The sequence below is a fragment of the Plectropomus leopardus genome, chromosome 23, assembly GCF_026936395.1.
Source record: "Plectropomus leopardus strain MGB_pleo_1.0 chromosome 23, ASM2693639v1, whole genome shotgun sequence".
Classification (NCBI taxonomy): domain Eukaryota; kingdom Metazoa; phylum Chordata; class Actinopteri; order Perciformes; family Serranidae; genus Plectropomus; species Plectropomus leopardus.
Window position 1 is genome coordinate 16,122,725 of NC_142198.1, and position 27,957 is coordinate 16,150,681.

General features: G+C 37.7%; 1 protein-coding gene across 2 annotated transcripts; it reads left to right on the forward strand.

Annotated features, from left to right (window-relative positions):
- Positions 1 to 27,944, forward strand: casq1b (calsequestrin 1b). 2 transcript variants are annotated; one of them, XM_042512391.2, is made up of 12 exons: positions 1 to 408; positions 19,791 to 19,823; positions 22,688 to 22,781; positions 24,297 to 24,397; positions 24,518 to 24,629; positions 24,764 to 24,837; positions 25,077 to 25,207; positions 25,791 to 25,836; positions 25,974 to 26,028; positions 26,147 to 26,247; positions 26,362 to 26,436; positions 27,034 to 27,944. In XM_042512391.2, the coding sequence occupies exons 1-12, from the start codon at positions 175 to 177 to the stop codon at positions 27,331 to 27,333; spliced, it is 1,356 nt and encodes a 451-aa protein (XP_042368325.2). In that variant the 5' UTR covers positions 1 to 174; the 3' UTR covers positions 27,334 to 27,944. The 2 variants fall into 2 exon arrangements, with proteins under 2 accessions (XP_042368325.2, XP_042368326.2); XM_042512392.2 differs by lacking the exon at positions 19,791 to 19,823.
- The last annotated feature ends 13 nt before the right edge of the window (positions 27,945 to 27,957 follow it).

Genomic DNA, 27,957 nt, shown 5'->3' on the forward strand with positions numbered 1-27,957 from the left:
CTGTCAGACCTGCTCTTCTCTAGCCAGTGGGGACGGAAGTGGACTTTGTTCCTAACTCTCCCTGCTTGACATCAACTTGCGTTAGGGACATTGTTGAACCAAAAGTGTATCTAATCCCCTTCTACTCAAGGCTCTGAGAAGAGGTGTTCTTACGGCCACCAGGTGACGATAGCCATGAAGTGGGGCTGGGTGTTTTTGGCGGTCCTATCTTTGGGGACCTTGTCCTGGGGGGAGAAGGGCTTGGAGATCCCTGAATACGATGGCAAAGACCGCGTCCATGACCTAAATGCCAAGAACTACAAGTCCATCATGAAGAAGTACGACGTGATGGTGATCTACTACCACAAAAATGTGGATGGGAACCGCAGTGCCATGAAGCAGCTTCAGATGGAGGAGCTGGCTTTGGAGGTGGGTCTCCGCCAAGGCATGACAGTGGATGGATTTGTATCTCATATGGGGGAAGGGTCACGGTGGGAAGATGGGAAGGAAGGGAAGGGTTTCACATGGAGATTTGGCTCCAGTTGGGAATTCCTGGACACAGTCATGGCTTTTGCACGTAGAGTTTCAGATAAGTGTGTTTACAACTGTTGACAGGATAAGAAGGCAAACAGAACAGGTGGAGAATATGGGGTCAGGTAGGGTTGAGGGATTCATAAACCCTTCAGGTGTGGCATCCTGCCAAGTATGACTGTATAGATGCTGACCTGAAGGAGGCAGGTTGGAGAATATGGGGACAGGAGCAGCAGGAGGGGGGGAGGTACTGATAGGAAACTGTACACCAGGGAGCGTACGTCAAGTGGATGAGAGGGAGAGCGGCGTGTAACAGTTTTGCAACTTTCAGAAAACAGACACAATGTGGACAATCATGCTCACTTTGCCAAGAGGTGAGAAGAAGCAAGGGTTTTTTCCTCAAGTTCTCTTTTCAGAATCCTTACACAACAACTTACAGTACTTTTCTTGAATACAAATGTACAATACTGTGAATGCCTTAAAGGAGAAATTGTCCAAAATCCAGTCTTGCATTCTTTAACCATTTCCTTTAGATATGATTGGGAAATGCTTTGTTTGACCTAGTTTTATTCAAGCATTCAATGGCCTTTAACCACATCAGGCTAGTTTGGTTAGCAGGGTTTGGTACAATTCACAATTGAACTGATCCTGGTACTGGTGGTACTGGTACCTTGACTTTGGTGCCAGTACCCAATGGTACATTTTTTGGTACTTTACTCTTCCTATAGGCTAATAAAAAAAATGTAATTTTTGAATAGGCTTCAAGTCAACCAGTGATTCTACTCATCTGCTCTTTTTAGTTATACATTGAGTGCCTGTCTGTCTGCTTGCCCGTGTGTGTGAGTTGTGTGTGTGTGTGTGTGTGTATATATATATGTGAAATAAGTACCTGTTTAACACAATCACAAATAGCAGTGACACCAGGCCATTTCTAAAATAGAATGGAAAAGAAAACATACCAGAAATACCAAAACTATCAGCCCTGCATGGATAGTTATGGCTCTCTGGGAAGCTGATGAAGTTCCTTGGCCAGCTAACCAACTTCCCACCTACCAGTTGGTAATGTTGGGTACTTAAACCCGGCGCCCATATGGTGCCCGTTTCTATACAGCATGTTCCTACTGGACCAAATCACAACAGAATCTAGGCTCTGGTACTGCTTTGAAAGTATTGTTTCAGCATAGGTAGCAGGTAAAACCCAAATGAAACCGAAGTGGTATATGGTCCAATTTCTCTTTTAGTTTGTCTATTGTGCAACCTTCATAGCACTCAAGCACCAATTCACAGCAGGTACAGATTAAGTCAATCCTTGCTAACCAAAGAGTCCAGAGTACAGCACATGAATGTATATCTTTGATTGGCTACTTGCTTTACATCAATTAAATACAACTCCATATTTAACTGCAGCTCTGCAAAGTTTACTACATGGAATCAAGTCCTATAGCCAGCGATGTCCCTCATTCATCACGCTATTGTATACTGTATTTACTGTATATACTGCATTTGCTACATTGTTCTCTAAAATGAGCAAACTCTTCTTGTGCTGCTTTCAGACCCCTTACACAAGTATTTCAACCTTTAATGCTGAGCAAAGACATTTGTAGATTTGGAGAATTACTTTTAAAAAGCTAGGGAAAAACATTCATAATTATCAAAATTATATATTTTAAATTATGTTACATAATTATTATCATTTTTAAGCACTTTTCCCAGGTCATTTCCTTGTTTTCTTGTATTGTTTTATTTTCAGGCAACTTTCTTGTACTTTTTGCTAATTTCTTGCTATTTTTTGGCAAGTTATCCTTAGGTTGCTCATTGCTTTCTTCCCATGTTGTTGACAGAAATCAAGCAAATTTGCTCAGGTTTCAAGGGATTAAGTACTTTCTAAGGATTTATGATTCTGTCTGCAGATATGGTGTATCATATTAACAGCTCAGTTTAACTGACAGTTAACCAGAGGCTGTATTGGTAAATAGATATCAGGTTTGTAGTTCTGCAAATCAAACTCGGGCAAGTAAACAAGTTTTGCATCCTTCAGCGGCTGTTGCTGAAGTGCCTTTGAGCCAGACACTTGCACTTAATTTGCTCTAGTGGTGCGGCTTATTACTTAACAGTAGAAAAAGCATTTGTATGTTCTGGAAACTCTTGAAAAAATAAATCTAATGGAGTCTTTATGAGCCTGCCCGCAGTGGATGCACCTGGGCCCCACTGTCAGCCACTGTATTCACCACAGCAATCCTCCGCCTGTCAGAGCAGCAGTGTCTTCTTACAGAGGCACAGTGTACCTTACACTAGCCTGCATAAGTCACCTCTGTAAATAGCCCGGGACAGCTCTGCATGCTTAGCAAGAGGCTAAAAGCCCTCCTGGGATGGACAGGCAGTTTAGGGCCATATCTCACCTCAACTGCTGCTCCCACTGCTCCGTCAGCTCTCTCAGGCAACACACACTGTTCTGTTTGGTTTTACTACACACCCTCTGGGTGCAGGCTCCAGTCCTAAACCATCATTTACACACCCAAGTCACTGGATCTGATCAATTTCCTATCAGTGCTGCCAAGTTTTGCTCCTTGGCTTGAGAGAGAGATTCTTACTGGAGCAGGTCCCTGCTGGACTGTTACTCTGTTGCTGATTTCCTGCCAGTTTTGACCATTCAGCCAATCAGGACAGAGAATAAGAGGTGCTCAGAGGGGATGCTTAAAATAGCTGGTCATTACCACCTTTGAATCAGGAAGTATGAATTATTAAAGTGCAAAGCTGAGGGAATAAAATCGTATCTGCCTTTGTTTGAAGCCAAAGGTGTTTGATAAAAAGTACTTTCAGACATCATACGGTGCACAAAGTTCCTCAGGGATGAACATTTTAAGGAGGCCAACCCGGAACCTAGCATCGCTCTGCTTCCCTCATCAAAAAACTTATGAGATTTTTCCATTGGATTTTGGATCATTGCAGAAAATAAGCTCTGTGGTAAAAAAATTATACTTTCACGTTTGTTCAGCAAGATTATCTTCACAAATGAACACCACCTTTAGGATTTTAAGCCTTAATGTAATCGCCAGAGGTAAAAACCTATTTTTATACTATGATGAACTACACTACAGTCACATCGCTACTGCTAAATGACTGTAAAGCCATGTTCAGCAGTGCATTCAGTATGATGGCATTCATTACACATCATTTAGTTTTTTTATGTGACAGTACGAAACGTCAAAGTCTTCAAAGGCTTCTAACTAAAAATCCTGTATAAAAAAAACATTCATTTGGGAACCAGATGTGCTAAAATACCAACAGATTTCCGGGTTTTAGGGCTAATTACTGGGGTCCTCCATTTTTTCATTCATAAATACATAGTGTCAGAGGTTTATTTCCTTCAAATATAATTCCAGTCAGTTTAACAGTGCTTCAAGAATGAGTCTTTAACCTGAAAATGACTTATGTTTCATGGTCCTCCATGCATGCAACCTGACAATCACGACAGCAAAGTTGTTTAGGTTAAAAGTTAAAATCTAAAAAGAGCAACAAGAAGGCTAAAATGCTCACACGGCAGAAATCTGACAGCTGAGGCAGGTAGCAAAACCTCACCAACAAACTTTCCACTCAAAAAGGTTGTGTAATAGAAAGAGTTATCCCATCACCCCTAAAATATGTCCGACATGCCACCTTTGACCCGAGCTGGTAGTTATCTTACTCTGTGAAAAATAATCCAGTGTGTGCTCTCAGCTGTGACGAGCTATTGCAAGTTCAACTATTAGTGCCCATGTAGTGATCAGGGGTTGAAATATGCAAAACATTTTAATATTTATTGAAATATTGTGGTTTATTTTGTAAACTCAATGGAAGAGGTCCAGATAGTGTCACAAAATCTGCATTTGCTAATTGAGTTGTGGGAATGTGTTGAGAGGAAGTGAAGACAAGAGGACTGGAACTGAAACATACATAAATATTAAATTTCTATTTAATCCACAAAACAAAAAATATAGCACATCAGGCGAAGGCTAAGGGAGCTGTAGTTTCAGAGAGCATATCAGCCATGCAACGAAAACGGCAGGTTATAATGGCCACTCTGTATACCTGAACTGAATGTTACTCGTCTGCCACTGTGATTGTGAAGGCAAAAATAGGCAGAACAAATATTTCACTGCAATACCAGCAAAAAATAGTGATACAAAATAGATGTTTATAGCCATTATTATTTTATATATTTACAAACAAACCATATAAAGGGATACAACTAATCATTTAGGGATTGATTTTGGGCAGGACGCAGGGGATTAAGTCCCCTCCAATTCATAGGACATGCACATCTGTACCCCAAAATCAAAACATAAAAGTCGCAGGGGACTTTTATTTTGACAAAATTCAAATAAAATATTAAATTACACATTAAATTGGTGGGGGAAAAAATCTCCAGACTGCAAGAACTAAAGTATATGATGCTCAAAGTTTTCTAGCAGAGGACCTCCAAACCCACTGTTTGAAATGATTAAATGAAATCTAGGCCTGTGCAATTAATGAATATTTAAAGAGGCATGGCATGTCCTGAAGCCCTAGCTGAGTTAATAAAGTGCTTTTTTGTGCAACCAACAGGTATTTTAATTAACTGTTACACAGCACAGAAAAAAGCAGCAAATTCTCACATTCAAAAAGCTGGATCGATTTTTTTTTTTTTTGGCATTTTGCTTAGGAAATGACTATTAATTACCAAAACAGTTGCTGCCTAATTTACTGTTGACTGACTGATTAACAGGGATGGAAAGAGAAACAGAATATTCGGCTATACTTGCGGCCTCAGTAAAAGTAGTCCCTAGTGAAAAGTAGGTCAGCTGAAATACACTTAAAAGTACTGGCTTGCATTTATAACACAGAGGGCAACAAATGTTTAATGCAGGTAGCCTATATGACATTGCTGTTGAAATAAGGAACACCTTTAGGTAACAACATTGCATTGAATGTAATTATATTGAAGCATCAATAAAGCCCCTAATGCCCAAACCATTGGTAAATTTAATTTCAACCACAACACCGCATAAAAGGATGCGTGCATCCACGCATGGACAAGAGGCTCATGCTAAAGACCATACAAGATGTAAACAATAATGGCGTCCTCCTTTGCAGAGCTGAAACAGTAGATAGTTCAGTGGTGCTGGGTTAGCCAGCAGCAGATGCACACTTCCTTCTGCGCAGTGATACAGTGTAGTCTAAAGAAAATAGTTCCAACATAAAATTGCTCACAACAAGGTCTGTAACTTGAATTACTGGGCCATTATTTCTTTAAATACACATTGCTGTTGAGTTTTTCAAATGCATTTTTTTTCACCAGCAGACAACAAACAACAAAAACCGAAAAAGACACCAAAAAGAAACGATATAAACTCCACAACTACAGCAAAAACACACACATATATGAAAGCACAGTGCACTGTTGGCAAACCGCGGAGCACGCGCTCACAGACACGCGCACATCAACGAAAACACATCATTTTAGGCTGCTTACCTGTTTGAACGTCACTTTGTGAGTCTCGAGCGCCGGAAGTCCTCCATAATCTGCTACATAATCTGCTCCGTGCTCAACTGCTCTTCCCGTTTATTCCCAATGCATAGAATAACCAGTCCATACTGCCTTTTTGTCCCAGTATAACCAGTCCTCAGGCTCCTCCGTCACCTCAGGAGTTGTTTTTTGAAACAACCGGAAGTCCTCCTGCGTTTAAACTACCTGTTTTTATGGTGCCTGCTTTAAAACAACGGATGAAATTTAGCATTTGCGCTCATTCCGGCGTGTTTACGCGATGCTTACTGCTGATATGTTGATTAATATGCACTGTCCTAACTTATTAAACTAAATAAATAAGATTTAACCTCACCGACGTTTAAAAACTCCTCAGTAAACGCCGACGCCACCTGTAGCGTCCTCTGTGAGCTCTTCAGCAAGTAGCCACATCCGGTGCGCACCTGATGATGACGTAACATTGTAGCTGCGTTTGATTTGGGTCACTTTGCGTGATCGGCGGACGGTGCAGTGAATCAGTCATTTATTGAGGCAGATGCAACTTAGATTAAATAGATAAAAACACAGTTTATCGGGATTTTTTAATGTGACTTTTTTTGTTTTAAGACCACTTTTTTACAGTAAAGGTTTAAAGTAATTTGTTACTTACACCCCTTCTAATGAACTAAACCAATGATGATCAATATATGGCCCAAGGACCAAATCTGTGGCCAGCGATAAGGTGGCCCGCTGACCATTTTCTAATTCACTACGAAAATAAACTGGATGCAGATAATGTGCCAGTGTGCATTAAAAAACAAAACATAAAAATAGAGTGTTTATCACAAAAACAAAACAAAACCAAAAAAAAACCAAAACACAAAAAACAGTCCACCAACAGTAGTCTAGGGTAAGTATTTATATATACTTTTTTGTTTATTAATTGGCCCCTGACCTCCTGTCACCTTGTAAAAATTGCCCCGGGTAAAGCAAGTTGAGTTAACCATTCAACATCACTTTAACCAGTAATATTTTCAAGATACATTGTCATTTTACTTCATAAACTTAAGTTTCTTTTCACTCAGCAACTCTGTCTTCAAGAAAGTTTTGCACCGTGTGTGTAATTTCTGTGTCTGCATGCCTGAATTTGCAGATTTTTTGAATGTTTAATGCATAAATTCATGACAGTAACAACAGTAAACTGCCACTGCTTTTTCCCCTTCAACACTTGTTGATAAGGAGGTTTTAAAGTGATCGTTTCTTAATTAATTTGATATTTCTTAATTACTTTTAATATCTAGGAGTCAGATGTTTAACATTTAGTCTGACAACGGTAATCTCTTTAATGAACTGGGATTAAACTCAGAAGACATGAGATAAATTTCACAGTCCTTAAGAGGTGTGCTTAAAAAAAGCCCAACTCCTCTGCAGCTCTTAAGCCAAAAATATCTTACCCAGACCAAATAATATAAATTCATCCAAAGATATGCTCGAAGACAAGGCAGGGTGCAAAATTAACAATGAGAGAATAAGGGCTTCATGCTTTCTAGTTTTACAGTTACATTTAAATTATTACAGACTTTGTTTCCCCATTTAATTTTGCGCACGCTGGTATTGATTAACATCTTTCTGAATTCTCTCTATATTTACTCTCTCTGTCTCTGTTTGAACTCTGACCTTTGGCATAGAGCTGGCTGCAAAATGTCCATCAATCACTGCGCTCAACACAGCTCAGATTGCACTGATCTTTTACTAGACACACACACACACACACATGGTTGCTAAGGCACCCTGTGTATTGTTCAGTAAACTGTATGAACAGATAGCACCACCCTTTTTTAATGTCATACTACTTTATCTGCAACACTCATAGACGAGGCAGACTTTTAGTATTAAATAATGTATAATATTTGTTTATCAGGGACAATGTACACTTATTGATGTTATTATGATGTAAACATGCCGCATTATTTAGTCCCTCTGTGAGCTGATTATACAGTTCAAGATAAATAAGAAAAAGGGCAAAAACATAAACGCACATAACCAGCAGCAACATGAAGCTACATTTTATATATAGCACCGCATAGGCAAAGTCATAATCATCATACAACTATCAAGATTATTTCCTTAAATAGAAAAAAAGCTATTACCAACACTGCAGGGTTTCATCTTTATGTTAACGCCACCACTGAAGGTTGGCCTGTCGGATACTCGGTCTACAACTTCCATCCATTACCTCAACAGTTATTAGATGAATTGTTATGAAATTTTGTAAAGACATTGATTATCCCAAGAGGTTGAAGGTTACTAACTTTGGTTATCCAGTGACTTTTCCTCTGGCACCACCAAAAAGGACCAAAAACTTAATTTTAGTAAACAGATGTCAACAAAGTTTTCCTTTGGGGACATAATTTGCTGTAGCAAAAAAAAAAGGTAATAAATTGCAGTATATCGCAATATATTTTATTGCGATGCTCAGCATTTCACAACACAATTAACTAAGTATCACGATAATATCGTAATGTGGGGCCTCTGGTGGTTCATATCTCTACTACCTTGCAATTTTGTACAACCAACATAACTTTACTGCAAACAATTTATCACAACTTTTTTCGCAATTTCACTTTCCCCTGCAAATTCCAAAAACACCTGCACACATGTATGCTGCCGTGACTGGAACAGTCTTAATTCATCGATTGTAACATCACCCGTATGAATTTTTCCTGTGATAGTAGAGCTGAAAGTATTGCTCAAGGTCTGTTTTTCTTCTTTTTCCCCTTTCAGGTTGAATAACACGTCATTAGTTAAAAAGGTGACACGCATGCACACATGACAACAGTCTTATTATGTGCAGGGAATCTTAACGGTTTGAAGGAGGCTTCGCTTTGTCTTTTCTAATCTCCTTCCATCTATTGAGAGATCTGGGAAAAGGTCAGACTGTCGCTGTGGTAACCGGGATCCAAACTGATTGTCGGAGTTCTCCTCCTCAACGGCACAATACATATCATGTTTCCATTTTTAATAGAAGAGGATGTTATTGATGAAGAGAGAGAGAGAAAAGGAAGGAGATTTAATTTGAATCATCTCAATTTTTCGACGTTGCTGCATTCAGAAGCCTTTTATGTGCGTCTAAACCTTTGAAACATATTGGTTTTACTTATTTAAAAAAACATGACCAAAAAGGTGATGCGCAACCTGGCAAAAGATGTCCCATAAATATTAAGACATTAGGAAAAGGTGACAAAAAATGAGCTCAAAATCAGTTTTGAAAGAGAGAGAGGTTTTTTTTATATATATATATACATTTAAGTTTTTAAATGGAAGACTAATACAAATAATAATAATAATAACTATTTTATCTATGTATTTATATTTTTGTTTATTTTTGTTTCTCATTTTTAAAATGTTTTTCATTTTCTGTTTTTTTTTGTGTGTGCTAATTTTCAATTAATTTTCATGTAACTCTTTACTTGTAACTTCTTACCGTGTTTTTGAAAGAAATCATGCCAATCTGCTCTGGTTTCAAAGTGTTAAACAAAAAAACTATGACATTTAACTTTACTACAACACATACTGTAACTAATTTTCAGGTAAAACTACACTAAGCTACTGGCAACAGTTACCAGCATCCTACTTTTATTATACAGTGTCACAACCATAATTTGCTTTAACAGTTTATTATACTCTAAATGTACAGTATATGTCATATAATGTAAATTTATTACAGTATCATTCAGTATAATGTGAGGTTTACAATGGCATACTGTAGCCAACCTGCCAGTATTATTCTGTCATCAGACGGTGCTTCGTGTGGTTGAGTTTATTCAAATACTTTTTTAACGCTCAGTTGGCTCGTGTTGTTTGCAACCAGGCTATTAAAAACTCTGTCGGGCTCTTCTGAGACTCGCTGCTGCTACTGAGAACAAAATAAACCAGCTTTGCAGCTCTCAGTTGGCACAGAGTGGAAAGCGGGGTCACTATTAAGTCATGCGTCCTCTGAAGCATCCAATGCGATGACCTGTGAACCTGAAAGGCAGCCAGATAACTATTATTTGACTCTGGTTTTAACATTGACATGCCGCATTCAGAAATCAGATTAGACCTCATGACCACAGACCAAAGGTCCCCATGGCCTTTCACCTCATAAACTCAATGTAACATACTTTAAACCACTTCATTTTCTCCAGGGAAAAATGTGAGACTCAGTGCGTTTACATGATTATAATTGTTACTATACTATTACTGTTACTGTACTTTTAGGATCTTAGTAATTTTGAGTGCTTTTGAAGTTTTGGATTAGAGTTGAGTTTCAGGATGAAATTTATGTTTGTTGGGGGCCTATTTGGGGGGTCTATGGTGTCATACTTAAAATGGTCTATTTCTTTTTGCTTTTTTGTAATTTTTCCTAGACCACTGTGATTTTTGTATGTAAATTGGTGTGAGACCTACTGTGAAGGGACGTGTTTTAATAAATGTTCAAAAAAAAGAAATTTATGTTTGTAAACTATGTCTTTTAATGTCTGGGCCCCTATATACACGCTTTAGCTTATCGGGGCGTCCCATTTCACAATTTTACTTGAAATCATTATATTTTTTATTGACTCTGTGAATAAACTATGAATTAATTAATTAATTAATTAATGATGTTGGAAAAAGTAATGTGAAACTGGACTTTTAAAAGACATGTAAACATGTTAGTCCAACTGAAAGTCAAATTTCTTGAAGTTTTAGGAATAATTACCAGGGTACTTTATAAAAACTAGCTAGAAGTTTGCATATTGCCACCTACTGTGAAGGAGTGGAAATACTGCGGTCAATAACTTGATTCTCCGCTGGTGCATGTTTAGTTAAATGAAATGGTCTAATCGAGCTATAACTGCGGCTCGACTTAACTTTGTGTGTAAATTTACTGATTGTCCAATATTGTAAAGAGCTTCGTATACTCCTCATGCTTTATCCTCCAGATCACGAGTTTCACTTTTCCTTCAAGTAGCTGTCATACTTAGGATTTCCCTTTAGTTAACACCGCTGTCAAGTTGTGTGAAAGCAACATCGCAACTTGATGGATCTCCTCTTACTTCGCCGAGCTGCATCTCGACCCCCCAATTAACAGTGTGAAAGAGCCACTAAATTAAGAACTCATTTGTCAGATGTGATATCATTAAATGTGACAGGAGTTATGTTTAGATAAAGTGTCCTTGGTGTTGTTCTCTGATGACATGTCAGAAGTGTTGATGGGTAGAGATATTTTTTTGCCTGCTTAGCGTCCCAGTTTATCCAGTTTGCTCCATGTCAAAAGCCACCTGTTGTTTGTAGGGTTTATTATAGAAGCTTTTGCCTAATGATTTCGGGAGTTCTCAGATTTCTCTGAAACCGTATATTTTGCTGCCTGATGCACTGTCACAACACGGATTAGGTTTTAAAGCTTTATTTAATGGTGCTAAACTATCCACAGCAGTGGGACCAAGTCATTGTTTTGCAAGTCACAAGTTGGTCTCAAATGTTTGCACTTGAGTCCCGAGTCAAAAAAAAGCAAGTCAACAATAGAACTTGCCTGCATGGATGGTCAGGATATGGCAAAAGGGCAGATAACAAAGTGTAGAAAAAAACCCCATCACATTAAAACAGGAAGCAAACACTGGACTCGTGCATGAAAGTCCAGTCCAGTCTTTGGGTTTAAAATCGAAGTTGAGTTACAAGTAGTTTTTAAATTTTGTTCTAAAGTTGATAGATTTTTTACTTAAGCCCAAGTGACTCAAGCCCACACCTCCAGCTTTCCCAAATATATTTTTTAATATATTTCTCATCTCTTGTTTCTTCCTTTAAAAATATACACATCTCATTAGTCACAGACATGACTGTGCATCTGTAATGTATATGACCTGAGGATATATGATACGTGGATATTGTGTTTTCTGTCTATTCAGGAGAAGTGTTTTTATACAGATTGAATCTGCTTTCAAGTTAATTTATTGAAACAACACTCCATCAGACATGGACTCATCTCTTAACCTACTCTTTGGTAAATGAATTGAGATATTTTGCACAATTCTTTGAAATTTATTTTCGAGCACAACCACTGTGGAAGCGAGCCCCTTTCTGTAGACGAATTGTGTTGTGAATTTTCACAAGCAGCCACTCTACTGAGTGCGTCTGCCCATCTGCAGTCTGGTTTGGTGAAAACACTTAATGGCTTCATCATCGCGAGTGCTCCATCAAGCAGCTGTCGACTGCACTGTGCCTCGATCTGAAGTGTGGCTGCAAAATAGAGTGGTTTATATCAGCTAACTCCCAAATGAAATTCAGCTCTTCAGTATCTGTATTCTGCAGTGTCTACAGAGGGTGGAAGATGTTTCAAACCATATCAGAGCAGTTTACTGATGTTATTTGGCTGGATTTCTGCATTTGGAAGGTGAAACTGTTACATGATGCTGTCAACTATCGTTGCTAAAATGTAACCCTTGAAAATAAATATCAGCCACAAACAGAAAGTGCTGTGTGGGCAAGGCTGGTGAACAATTGCCTATAACCCTTTCCACCCCCAAAACATTTTTTGTTCATCATATTAACAGCAATAGCAGATTAGAGTTGGTGGTATAATGCAAATACACATTTTCGAAAAATATTCCCATAAACAAAACTAAACAAACTATCTATATGGCTATTTGTTGTATTTTTTGTGTAAATTGGGAGAGTGATCCTTTATTATTTTTTTTTTTTAGCACAATAGATAAATTTGAATTGTAAAAAAAAAAATGTTAACAGGTGAGTTATATAAAATTCGCCCCCGCACAGTTGTCATGGATGTTGAAATTAGCTGTACAGACCAAAACAGGGTTTTTTTTTTTGTTTGTTTGTTTGTTTTCTATCAGGCTGTAAACGTGTGTATTCCTGCTGTTAAGTTGAACATTTTAACATGGTGGTCTATGGGGACGAACTCACTTTTGGAGTCAGCCTCAAGTGGCCATTAGAGGAACTGCAGTTTTTGGCACTTTGGCTCTGGCCCACATTTTTCTGCCTTGGGGGTTGCTTGTGTGTTGACTTTCAGATGTAAATTACTGGATGTAAAATAGTTGGCTGTCAGTTGAGTTACCGCGAAACACAAATCCAGCCCATACGCTCTACTCTGCACCGCTGACATGCAGTGTATGTGCTTTCTTGCTGTACAGTTCAGTGACACTGCTGTGCTCGCTCTCCCTCGACATAACATACACATCATTTTTGCCTTTCTCTCTTATATGTTCCTCTCTGCTCCCCTTTCCTCTGTTATCTGTATCAGGAAACATCTTCATATCACTTATTGATGGGAGAAAAATGTCAAGGAAATGCAGGGGATCAAGGTGCATCATAAAAAATGTATTTCTGATTTTTTTTTTTATGTTGAATCCCTGACTCACATCTCCATTCCACTAAAAGATGGACCTGAATAAATTTAGCACAGCGCACAGTGCAGTAGTGCTCTACATCACTGTGTGTAATAATATAAATATAAATATGCATACTAATAAACCATTCAGGAGAGTTCATAAATCTTTCACAGTTTGCAAATCATTCAAAATTCAAAGGTTGATAAATAGAGTAATTTTATGTTGCAGGATAACTGAGTTTGCAGGTGAGACAGGGAAGAAAATAAATTCTTTATGTTATATATTTAATCAATTTCTGCTATTTTTCTTGAAATATACATTTTTTGCGACAAGATCGACTGTGACACTCAAATGCAGTGGAGCCGTCGTTATTGTTTAATGGAACAAGAACATTTATTGTGACAAACGTCAATTTATACGGCGTAAATATCAGGTTTTTGAGTACTACCTGCTTCTCACAAATCATTCTGTGAATACACTTGTGGTTATCTGCCTTTGCACCCCATCAAATCTAAACAACTTTCATCAAATATACACGCCTGCTTGTCGAAAAGTGTGATGAATTAAACACCTGCTGTTTTTTATGTGACTCACATAAACAAGCTTGATTAAATTCAAGGAGTTTATTAGCTGAGATTGTTACGCGACACGTTTGTAATACGGCTTATTGCTGTCACAGTGAGTCACTCACAGATGGTCGCAGACACTTCTGCCCTCACAGTTTGTTGTAGTGAATCAGCTTCTGTGCCTGTGAGGTTTCTGAAAGCTTTCCATGTATTTCATCATGTCTCCCATGAGACCACGTTGAAAAGTGAAAATACTAAACTGTATAAAGAATCAGAGGATGAGATTCAAGATCTTAAGTCTCTAAAAACATTCGAAACACAGCATCTTATTTCTGTGCACAAATCCTGAATCTCCCTCTAACACAGTGCAGTTACGCTGGCTGGTGGCAAGTCAAAGCATGTGTTTTATACACTGTTGTATCTGAATCTTTCATGACCACCCCGGCGCAGTGTTATGTAACAGCCTGGTGTAGAACGTCCTGATGTGTTACAGCAGCCATTATTAATTTACCATCTGGCTGAGGGGAAAAGCTGGCTGCACTGCTAATTTTGCACAGATCCCAGGACTCCTGCTCCTGCAGGAAGATCTGGAAATCATGCCGCTTTGAGAATCCTTTAATGTTCATTCAGTTCACAGATTAGACATTTTGGAGGAAATGAGAACACATGTTCAAGACAATTTGAGAAGAAGATTCCCACACATTTTTTATGGACTACATTACAGAACTACTACTACATTACAGAACTTTTCAGGGACCTATAATAAAGTTTCTTACTTACCGTATATACGCGCAACCTGTATTAACCTTCTGAAACCTGGATTGACATAGACTGACAGGCAATTCGCAACAATTCGCACAAATTGCAAGAAATTAGTAAATTTAGAATTTGAAAAAATGCTGGGGAAAAATGTCCATAAAATAAAATGAAATAGTCATAGTTATATTGGTAAAAATATGTCACAGAATTATTATTATTATTAAGCATGCTTTTAAAACTCATTTCTTTGTTTTTTTGGTTTTGTTTTTTTTTAACTTTTCTTTTCTTTTACATTTTTAACATTGTTTTAGATTATTTTTAATAATCATTTTATCTTTGCCCCTATGGTCTGCACTTTTGCTATTTTAATGTTGTTTTTTAAATTGTAAGTCATAGATTTATTTCGCTGTTTTTTTTGTTTTGTTTTGTTTTACTTTGTTTTTTTATCGGGCATCTTACCTGCTAGTTAGCCATAATGTTGAAGCGTTGAAGCATGTCTAGTGTTGAAGTTTTTTTGCATGTTTTTGTTGCATGCAGTTGTGTTTCTTTTAAATCAAAATAACTTTAATTTTGTATTGTTAAAACGTAGATAAAACGTAGATTTAAATAAAACTACAATTAATCTAAACTGGATAAAAAGGAAAAAACTTCTATTACAACCAAACATACGACACATTTTATTACTTACTGTATCTCAAAAAAGAAATCTCTGCAATTTTTGTACCATATATAAAAAACAATGGCTTCCTTGGAGATCACACTCAGAAACCTTTAAAAAAAGGATAATTTTGGACAATAATTGGCAATATTAGGAATAAATAAAATCAGAAACCTATCTTATTATTTTGATCATTTGAATCTTTTAATCTTTAAATCTTGCAGAAATATGCTATCATTTTGGTGTCTGTATGGTCATAAAATGTGATTAGAAATTAGGTGCTTTTAAAAAAAAATATCTAACATGTTTTCACTAAAAAATACCTTAACAATAAAGTCAAGTGTGCAAGATTCGAAATACATCTTTAAATTGTGAACATGCATAGTCATTAGTTTACCTGCATTTATATCATAAGTACAACACACATATGCACTCAGTACACAAATGTATATGCACTCTCCTTCACAGCTCTGAATATTTAAACTTTGGGTGCAAATATTAATGGCAACAACGCTAACTGCAAAGCTAGTCATTTCTCTGCAGCTGGTGTGGTAGCTGAGTGTGTGCTTGTGTCCCTAGGGTTCTGACTGAGTGACTTACATCATGAGGTAACGCCCACATAGTGTGTGACTCATAAACTGTTCAGTTGTTCACTTAAGGAACAAAAAAAAAAGCCTACATGGGAACGACCAAACGAAAAAGGCTCAGTCAGAGGGTCATATTTAGACCACTGACAGAGAAGAGAACAGCACGGAGAGTTCTTTTACATTAATAGTTTACTCAGTCCTTTTCAGAGTCCCAGTATTAGTGCTGGAAGAGGGATGACACCTATGGTAAAGGGAGTGAAATAGGACACTGCTGATTATACTGTATACTGTATATAAAGATTGGCTTCTGTCAATGGTGAATCTTTTGATACAAGTCTGTAGAACTTTTTACATTTCTGTCAGGTAGAATTTCAAACTTTTTATACTTTGAGGGAATTTAGCACCAGTGTTGACTTGTAAAATGAACTGATGAGATTTTTGTAGTCAAAGATCAAAGGTCAAGGTCACTGCAACCTCATCTGTCTCATTCTGTCATTTCTTGAGAAAATTTCTTGAAATTTGGCTCTGACAACTTCCTGGACTCAAGAATGAACTGATTAGATTTTGGTGGCCATAGATCAAAGGTCAAGGTCACTGTGACCTTGTCCATCTCATTCTTTTGAACGCAATATTTCAAGAGCACCTTTTAGGAAGTGTTTGAAAATTTGGTACAAACGTCTACTTGGACTCAACGATGAAGGGATTAGAACTGGTGGTCAAAGGAGAAAGGTCAAGGTCAGTGCAACCTTGTCTATCTCATTCTTAAACCTAAACCTGATATCTCAAAAAAGCCTTGCGGTAATTTCTACGAATTTGGCACAAACATCCACTTAAACTCCATGATTCATTGATTTTATCAATTGATGATTGATTTTGGTGGTAAGAAGTCAAAGTTCAAGGTCACTGTGACCTTGTCTGTCTCATTCTTGTTAAAAAGATATCTCAAGGACACCTTGCTGGAATTTTATTTTTTAGGCACAAACATTCACTTTGACAATGAACTGATAACATGTTGCTGGTCAAATGGTCATTCACTTGGACTCAAGAATGCATTCTTTAGAATTTAGTGGCCAAAGGTCAAGGTTCCTGTGACCTCTCAATACATGTTTTTGACCATAACCCAATAATTCGCACAAATGTCTAATAGGATAAAATATGGTTGTTTACTGCATAAAAGTGCAAGGTGCTAATATAGACTTGTGTTATGAGGGATTTTGAACTTTTGACACTTATATAAGTTGTAATTTACAGTTATTCCAGGAACAATATGTCACTTTTTACTCTTGTTTATGGTGAAATTTGTACATTTTTACACTTGTGTTGGAAGGAATTTGAAATGCATATTGCAATTTATGGTCATTGGCTTCTTCCTGATCAGCTGTAGTTTTCTGCACCTTATTTGTATGTCATTTTGCACTAAAGCATATACCAGGTTTTGAGAATCCAAAGTGATTACAGCAACTGTCCTCTGTGTTACCTTAAATTCAACAAATACAGCAAAATGAGAACCGATGTGAGACTGGCAGGTTTAGAGCGTGTGTACTCAGTAGCAATAACACCCGCCACTCAAATCCAGTTTCATCAAAGTAGCCAATATAAAGACTACATTGAGCAGTGTCAAGTGAGCGTGTGGGCGTCTATATTTCAAGAAATATGACCCCTCTACTGCATTGCGAAGCCGCCACCCTTTCCTAGCTCATCATTTGGTGCCAAGTGCAGCAGGGACCCAGAGCACGTTTTTGACAACTCACCATGGCACTCTGCCCTCATCTCGTGTCACCTGACAAGCTGACACTGACTGGGCAACGGGAGACGGAGCCAAGCGACTGCACTGCTGACCTCTCACTTGGCTCGGTGCGCCCAGACTTCTGGACGGGGTCGGGATGATAGCGAGGGAGCAGATGAGGAAGGGTGAAGTGGTGTCAGGAGACTAAGTCAGGACAAAATATCCAGATGAAAACAGAGATAGGAGGTGATTGTGAGAGAGAAAAAACACCCAGGAAGCAGAAATGGGAGATGTTTGAGGCAAGACAAAACTAGGAGGAGATGATGGCTGTGGAGTGTTAACATGAGTGTCGAGTGTCTTCTTCCATTCATCATCAGTCTGCCTTCCCCTCCTTCCCTTTCCACACCCATTCCTATATGTAACGGACCTTTTTTCTGCTCCTCAACATGCTTTCCTCACACGCCCTTATATAGCTGTGGGACTCCCTGCTTTGCTTTCCACCGAGAACTTCACCTCTCTTATAAATACCCCAGTGTTACTAATATGGCCATGCCCAAGGTATGGGGAGGAGGACATGCTATGAGTCCCACCCTTAAAAATTCATAGCATGTCTTGTATTGTAAGAAATGTGGTACATGCAAAAAAAAAAAAAAGAAACCCAATTAAATGCAGGACAATCAGTGTCTCAGTTAAGAAAGTGTCTCTGCACCACAGCAAAAAAAAAAAAAATGTAGTACTAAAATACTACATGAAAATTAATTAAAATAAATAAACAAAATAAATAATAATAATAAAGAATGAAAATAAATAAATTTTAAAAAGAATGAAAAAGAAAGGAAACATTCAAACCATTGACCCAAGGAAAGTTCTTAAATAGTGTTATTGGTTTCAGAGGGTTAGTATTGCTCTATTTATAAGTTGCATTTTTTAAAATGATGTTTTCAAACTGGTTGTGTTCCTCTATAACTTGACACACTTCTGCTTCCAGGCAGTGATTGAAGGAATAAAGAAAAATGTAATCAATCAATCACTGGTGCACGCTACACTCAGATCCATTCAATGATGTTTGATTTCTTGTGTTAAGCCCTGTTCACACTCAGCATTTTCTCTGGACCTCTGAGGCTGACAGACAAACAAAGTCTGTTTAATTCAAATTAAATGAACAAATCTTGTCTTTAGAGATGAAGGAAATCACACAGAAGATATTACATTCTCTAGAAAAACAGGGGCAGAGGACGGGTTACACACGTAAAAAAAGAAAGGAAAGCTGTTTAATATTAATATTATTTCTAGAAAAAAATTGTTGAGATGAGAGGTCATTCAGTATTTCGTCAGATGACTTTTGTCGTAGAAAATTTGTGCAAGATTAAGCAAAATTAGTCAGCACCATTAACATGAGGTCCTCAGGTAATGATAGTCTGGTAACACTTTACTTTAAGTTGTCTAACTGTATTTAAGATTTATAAGCAGTATGCAACATTTTATATTTGGTTAATAACCTATTATAATGTGATTATGAGCAAAAGTGTCAGATATAAGTTTATACACTTGCACCATTACATTGAGACTGCTGTATGAACAAATTGTGCTTGACAATATAGCAAAATACAGTTGTAATAATATAATACACATATTTACATCATAGTGTGTCATAAGCACTATTATTATTACTTTCATTATTATTGAGGAGAGGGGGGAAGATTACGGGCTGTATGAACAGATAATGTTGACAAAGTACTAAAACACAGTTGTAATAATAGAATTATATAAATGAACATTCATAAAAATAAAAATAATATTAATAATTTGTAGGACAGCTGTGTTAGATGGGTGGGTTGGAATCAAACCTGGGCCGCTGCAGAGGCTTTAGCCTATATGGGGCACTAAAGTGTGCACGAGATCACCCCAAAAACCATTTATGAACTATATGTATACTGCTTATTAATGCTAAATAAGAGGACCTTTAGTGAAGTGTTGCAGATAGTCGTGTGTGAATGGGGCTTTAATCCTCCGATTACAATCTCAGTGTGTAAGTTTGGACCTATTTTGTCTCCTGTGAAGGCCACTCCCATTTGTTGTAAACCTGGAGGCTGTGACTATTGTGCTTTGCCCTAAAGCGTTACCTCTTCTTGCAGTTGGTCACAAGTCAAGCAGCAATTATCTTTCAGGTATGTTAAGGTCTGCCTTTTTATGCCTGTGAAGCTGGGCTGCGAAACACAGATTCTTCTGCCGCTGCGGTATCTGCTGACTGTTCTCTTTCACTCCTTGACTGCAGTTTAGTTTAAAAAGAGATGAAATTACACAAAGCAACAACCAGACATCACACATAGACTGAACTGCTTTCAAAGTCCAGCAGCAGCAGCTTGGGCTGTGCCAGTTTGGGTCTATCTTTTGACTGGACCCTCTTGCAAGCTGAGTTACTTGTAAAAGAGGTAGAGAAGACGGTTTTAAAAGCCCCCCCAACTAATCTATTAATCAAACTTTAACATCCATCCATCCTCCAAACCAGTCATTCATGCAGCCATCAATGACTGTAAGAGGTCATTTCAACAAATCACTAAAATCATATTTTCTCACTTAGTAGTGATTTCTCCCTCTGCAGGTGTTGCCGTCACTCCAATCCAAAAAAACAAAAAAAAAAAAAAACAAATACAAATCCTATTCACCTCTACTGTGTCAGAGAAATAAACATCTTAAAGTAATTATTCAATGTTTTGGTAAATACATTTCATAAATTCGATTTCTTGCAAAGAGTTCGATGAGAAGATTGATGCAACTTTCGTACATGTACATAGATGTGAAGCTAAAGCGATGCACATGGGAAACCCTTTCTGGCAAAAAACAAAAAAACAAAAAAACAAAAAAAAACACTTCCTACAGTCAGACAACCCAATATGCAAAAAATATTTACATTGCACTTTTCTGTAAGCCACAGATATGTTACGTTTATACATCATTTTGTTGCAGATACTTTAAGCTTTACAAATCTCAACAACACTGCAGCTGACGTGTGGTGAAGTTTAGACACAAAACTTACTTGATTGTCTGAAAAAGATCATGTTTTGGCTTAAAACACCCACTTTGGCTCAAACACCAATAGAGAAATTGAAGCTGGCTGAAGGGAGTGTGCATTCTCAACACATTCTCATCCCAAGTCGTCACATGTTGCCGCTTTTTCCAGTGGACTTCTGCATCTACATATTATGCTTTAGGTATCCTTCTGCATCTGCTATTTACTTTCCGGCATGCCACTAAGGTGATGTCAACATAAGCATACGATGGTATTACACTGCACATGGTTGTTTAGACATCAGCAGAATATGCCAACCAATGCTGGGACGTCAACAAATGCGCATGCTGGCACGGATGATTAGGATTACTGGATGGAGGTATAAGGTGTTGTTAGAAAACATCTCATTTAATGGGAAGCAAACACCAAACTCCCTCATTAAAGTCCAGGGTTTGTTGGACCAATCCACCACCCCTCCTGCTTGCCCAATAGGTGCCCTTACACTCCTTACATTGTGTCGTTACCGCCAGTGTTTCACCCTGATGCTGTCCTGCTGCGTTTCATGCGTCACGACAAGTTCTGTGTAGGCCCGTTCTCAAGTGATAAGGCCTGTCCGCGTATCATGTGCAAGCAAAAGGTGGATTTTGGCTTATGCTGAAAGCACTGCAAAAGCAACGGTATTTAATAACGAAAAAAGATGAAAATGATGAAAAAAGTAGGCTTTCCGTCCAATACAACGTTTTTCCAACAAAAGGGGATCCAGAATTTGGGACCGTTGGAACATTTGCGCGAACTTACTGAGAGGAATTTTCGCCAGAAGGGATTTCTTGGTTTAGTTAGAGGAAAACAATCATGGTTTGAACTAAATAGACTTATATCAGAAAGGGTCTTTTTTTCAGACAGATATTACTATTTGCATTAAAGTGTGTTTCCCAAAATACTGAAATATTCTTTTAAAATCTCAGAAGATAACGCCAAAACTATCTGGATGGCTAGACAGAACTAAGAGTGAGAAAACATGTTATTTTTCTGATTTGGGTGAACTTGCCCTTTAAAGTAGAAGAAACTTTACCCTGAATGGAACTTTTCCCGTCAGCTGCTACATGGCGATTATCTCGCTTTAGTGTCTCAGGACAAATAGGCCGATGCTCCTAACACGATTAGAGAAAAAAAATGGCCCTAGCTGGGTCCAATCATGAGCTAATGTCTCTGGACTCTGGAGACCAAAGGAATGGATGGCATTAAAAATTGCCTGTGAAGAGCAACATAGCACATACGATACCACACTGCCGCACAAGCTATTTGTGCTGGTGCTTTGGGGCATTTATCAGCTAATGAATGTTATCTATTTGCTGCTTTGCAAGGCGCTACATAACGCTTTTCATTTCATTCAGAGTAACCTCATATTTATAAGGGCAATCATCCTTTCATACTCTGCAAGTGCTAAAACATTAAAATGCAAAGCAAACCAGCATTTAAAATGCAAAACTGTTGTGTATTTGTACACAGCTGTGAGAAATTCAGTTTCCTCATTGCCTGTATATTTACAGTATGTATGTGCATGTATGCAGCAGCTTTACTTTTGCAAAGTGTGAGCTCCTCTCCTTTCCACCACACCTGTTGCGGCGTCTCTTCCCCGCGACATAGTTGGCTCAAGTTCTGCCCCTCTTGTTCTTCTGGAAACCCCGCTGTCTGTGCTCCTCTCATGCCGGCTAGGAGGGCTGTCAATTGTTGGCTTCAGTTTCACTCCGATTTAGAAAGTGCAAGGCAGCAATCCAAAGCTTTTTGCTTTTAAGGCCTTGAAATTAAGATGAAATGCCAAGGGGTTACTCATGTAAATGAAGCTGAAAGTATGTTTTCAATGGAGTTCTGAGATTAGGGAATGTCTATTATGGTCAGATGAGTGGATCACAAGGATCAATCAGAGATAAAATCAGAACATGCAATACTAAATACAACTTTATCTCTTTCCCACTCACTCCCCCACCTCTTCTTTCTGTCTCTCTATGTCTCTCTGTTCAGCTTGCAGCCCAAGTTTTGGGTGATTTTGATGACGAGGACATTGGATTCGGCCTGGTGGATGAAAAGAAGGACTCTGCTGTCGCCAAGAAGCTTGGTAAGCTCGCCAATCACTGACAGAGACCTTGCTGGTGAAAACATAGCCTGACTGTCAATGATACCGACAGAAAAAAACAACAAAAAAACTCTTTGGCTACGTGTAAATCTCTTTCCATCACCAATTTTCTCATGGTCTCACCCTAATCCTAACTACAACCCTGTTCAGCAAATTGAAAAATACTTCTTTATTCCAGTAATTAACATAACGCTTAATAAACTATAACAGCTGTAATCAGTATTCAATAAGGATCTATACAGCCAGATTTACCAAAAAGACTTATCTGATTAGGAAGGTGGCTGGGGTGTGATTTTGTTTTATTTTACTTTATTTTTATTATTATTCAAAATTTTATCATGACTTCTCTCGGAGCTAAAAATATTTTTCTTTGAGCCTCCCTGTGAAAATGCACGACCTTCCCAACACCATTTTTTTTTTTCAATTTTGACAATTTTGGAAGAAACTCTAATTATATATATACAAAAAACAACCATTTATAGTTGAATGTCTCTGCCATAAGCCAAGTCAAAACACATAATTCCTCTCTCAGTGCTTAAAGAAATGATCCAAAGTCCCTTCCCCATTTTGCATCTCCCCTCACATAAATAAGGAACAGTTCCTAAATTCATGTAGCACATGTGGCTTTTTGACACACTTCAACTTAAACTTGCCCATGAATCAATACAGAATTGACAAAACAGCAGAGGCATAGACGAAAAATCTAAGTTAATCATGAATCAGATTCAAACTGATGGAAGGCAGTGAGCGAACATTATACGAAACAAACCTGCCCTCAAGTGTCGACCGAAGAAATCACAGCTGCTTTGTAAAAAGAAGCGTTGCAGCTTTAAACCCAAATGCATGAGCAAGAAATATCAGGTATATAAATGTTAGAAAACTGACATTTTCAATATTATACGTTTATTTTCTTCTTTTATTTTTTATGCCGTTATTATAAAATGCACCATGCAGCAGAGAAAGTATGTTTTTGAAAGTTTTAACAGCAAAGGTGCTCCTACTAAAGTGAGTAATTCTGTAGAGTGATTTTCAATTATCAAGTCTTTTCAGCAGCTTTTCAGCTCCCAGACTTTAACGTTTTGGGTTTTTTTTTAAGGCTTTTGGCCCCAAAGCATTAGTGTTTTTTCAGAACCTGTAGCTTTTTTTCCCCAGCAGCTTTTTAGCCACCAAACATGATTGTTTTTAGAAACACATGATGTTTTTAATAACCTATGGCTGGGATAAAACATCTAAATAAATTGTGGAAGATTGTGAATGACAAATGAAAAAAAAGAGATAAAATAAAATTAATCTGACTTTCATTACAATTATATTACCTTAAGGAAATACATGCATCTCCTATAACCCAGCAAATTTCGGTAATGCCCTGTTCTATCTTCCCTCTTGCAAATATCACTCACTCGATATACCACTGCAACATTATGTAAGAATATAAGTGATGCTTAGAGGTTTAAAATAATGGTGCTTTTTGATGAAAGATATTTTTTCTCTTGCCAGGTTTGGATGAGGTGGAGAGCATCTACATCTTTGCCGACAATGAGATCATCGAATATGACGGAGAGCTGGCTGCCGACACCCTGGTGGAGTTCCTCTATGATGTAAGTGATTTATGATCAATGAGGAAGATTGGTCCCAAGGACTGTGATGTTTTTGTCAGAATTTGAAGAATTTTATTATGTCATCCAGATATCAAGATTGATATAAATGTCTCCTGTCAGGTGATTGAAGACCCAGTCGAGATCATCGACAACGATCGTGAGCTGAAGGGTTTCTACAACATGGACGAGGTCATCAAGCTGGTCGGCTTTTTCAAGAGCGAGAAATCTCCTCGTAGGTCGACGATGATGTTATAAAGACTGAGCCGCACACAGATCACATGCAGTCACCCTTTAAGTCAACGTTTTGCACGAAGAAACTACTGTTTTTGGCTTTTTTATGCATTTTTCCTTATTGTCTCCATTCAGACTTCATTGAGTACGATGATGCTGCTGAGGAGTTCCACCCCTTCGTCAAATTCTTCGCCACATTTGACCCCAAGGTTTAAACTTTTTTTAAAAATTTTGCGTGCAGTCTTTTGTGCATAAAAAGAAGAATTTATGTATCACAATTTCATGGCCTTGTATAAACATAGACATTAACTGAACTGAATCTACATTATGTACTCTGTTTGCTAATATACAGTTTCAAACACTTTTTAAAATATGCACTGTGCTAGTACACATTTTTAGTATTTTTGATTTTTTTAAAACTATTATATATGTGTCACTTTCGTTTTAGATTGCCAAGAGGCTGAAGCTGAAGATGAACGAAGTTGACTTCTATGAGCCCTTCATGGAGGAACCCGTCACCATTCCAGGAAAACCCTACATCGAGTCCGAGCTTGTCGAATACATCGAGCAGCACGACAGGCGAGTCCCTGTATGACACTAAAACAACATTAATAAATTCAAGGTGACCTTTTATCCTTTTTAGGTCACTGAATTTCAATGGTGGAATGTCACATTGTACATATATATAGAGGTACTATACCCTGCTACTTTCTACTACAGCATTTGGAGGTAAATACTGTACTTTTTAACTGCATTGCCTTTATTCAACACACCTGCTGTTGCTGCTCTCAGATTTAGATTATTAATATAAAAAAATCAACTAATAGTTCATGCTATATTATTATAGTTCAAGATACGCAGCAATGTACAAAGCAAAAGATATAAAATAAAAAATAAATCACCCCACACCTGTGCAAAATAAAGTGATGTAGATGTTAATCCATTCATAATAATAATCCATAATCCAATTGTTATATTTCTTTGAAATAGACCATTCTGCGTGATGAGTGCTTTTATTTTACCATAGAAATGAAAAATAGAATAGAATTCAATAGTTAATTTGGACTGTTTATATGGACAAAACATGTATCAATTCAAGTGAGTTTTTTACTGTAAGTCTCTGAAATTTAACAGTTTTCTTTTAAATGTTTTAATGTTTCAGGCCCACTCTGAGGAAGCTAGAGCCTCACAGCATGTATGAGATCTGGGTAAGAGATCCAAAATACCCTTCTGTTTTTAAAAAAGGCATTTAACTGCATTCATATTGTATTTCCAGAAAAGTTAAAGTCCTAATCAGGGGAAAACATAGGACATCCCTTTCTTATATCGCTTTTTGTGTTCACAGGAGGATGACATTGATGGAGAGCACATTGTTGCCTTTGCAGAGGAGGATGACCCTGGTACATCAGCCTTTATTTACAATTTTAGCTCTGATATTATCCAAATAGTGATACGATCAGTTGGACGATCAAATGCCAAGCCAACACTGGGGAACATGACATTTGAACTTTTCTTTAGATGGTTTTGAGTTCCTGGAAATCCTGAAGGAGGTGGCACGCGAGAACACTGATAACCCCAACCTCAGCATCATCTGGATCGACCCTGACAACTTCCCCCTGGTATAAACACCCCTCACTTTATTTATTTATGTATTTAAAATAATTTATACCCTTTTGTTGTCTTATGTTTCTTTTAACTGCTTTACAAAAAATACATCTTTATCTCTCTTTCAGCTGGTGCCATACTGGGAGAAGACCTTCCGCATTGACCTCTCTTCACCTCAGATTGGCGTGGTTGATGTTGAGGATGTAAGCAACTTTTCTCACCGCTTGCAAAAACCCAAAATTAAAAGTTTGTTTCATGCTGTTGGAAGTTTACTTGCATGTAGTGACATGATACTGATCATCACTACTATCGAGTGAAAGTCTAACAGATTTGGTGCCATTTATTGAAAGAAATTAGGGGAAATGCCTTAGTTACCAAAAAAAAACAACCAAAACTTAAAACTGTAAATATAAGTGCAAAGTCTGTCATCATCGACAACCTATTGAACTATTTGACGCACTACAAAAGTGCTAAACACAGAATACAGAATATTAAGTTTTGTTGCATACCGTTTTGAACTGAAGAAGCTCAATTAGCAGGCTCATGGAACCATTTCTATATATCTGCAGTAAATCTTCTAAGTTTGAACTTTTATTATAATGCCAAGATATGAAATTGCAGCAAAATACTCTTAATTTTGTCATTTTCAAGCAGACATGAGCCAGAAGCTGAGGAAATAGGAGGATTTTATCTTGCATTTCAATATTTGCTCGCTCTGAATATCACCTTTTTGAGGTATAAACTGGGCACTGCAAATGTTAACCATTTTGTAAATATTTGTGTGTGCTTATTTTTGGCAGGCTGACAGTGTGTGGATGGAAATGGACGACGAGGATGATATGCCAACAGCTGACGAGCTGGAGCAGTGGATAGAGGACGTTCTGTCTGGAAAGATCGATCCAGACGATGATGATGAGGAGGAAGACGACGACGACGATGATGACGACGATGACGATGATGATGACGACGATGACGACGATGACGATGATGACAATGATGATGATGATGACGACGATGATGATGATGACGATGATGATGACGACGATGACGACGATGACGATGATGACGACGATGACGATGATGACGATGATGACGAATAAATGTTTACCAGCATCTCTAACTTCACTATAATTTTGCCAGAAATGGCAAAAACCAAAAAGTAGCACCAGTTTTTTTTTTTATTTCTGACATCTTACAGCAAACACACTTTGTGTCTGTTTACTTCCTGTACGGTTTCCTGTAAGGGACAATTCTAATGACCCTATGGGAAACTGTCGGGGAAGGAGATTTTCAAAAAAAGCAGAGGATTTGCATCTCTGTCAGGGTTGTAGCTTAAAATGTTAAATGTCCTTTGTTGCTGTATTAAAATATGCTCATATGTCACCTCTGAGGAACACAGTGAATGTGAGCAGCTTGTGAGAGGCTAACAGAGGCTGCATTTTCTACCTAATGTCACAGACCGGGGCTCACCCCTTTCTCATTTTCTCCAATTTCCTGTAATCCTGTTTCAATGACATGTTTTCTACTTGATGAGGAGAAGAAACAAACACTTTCTTGAACTATTTATAAAGAGAATAAATCTAAACTCACTGGACAGTCTTAAGATTATTGCAATCTTGGAAAACTATAAAGATATCGGAAAATAAAATTATGAAATAATTTGTTTCTGCTCTCATATTAAAAATAAAATACAAAAATCTTGAAAAACCAATGCTGTCTGTTGT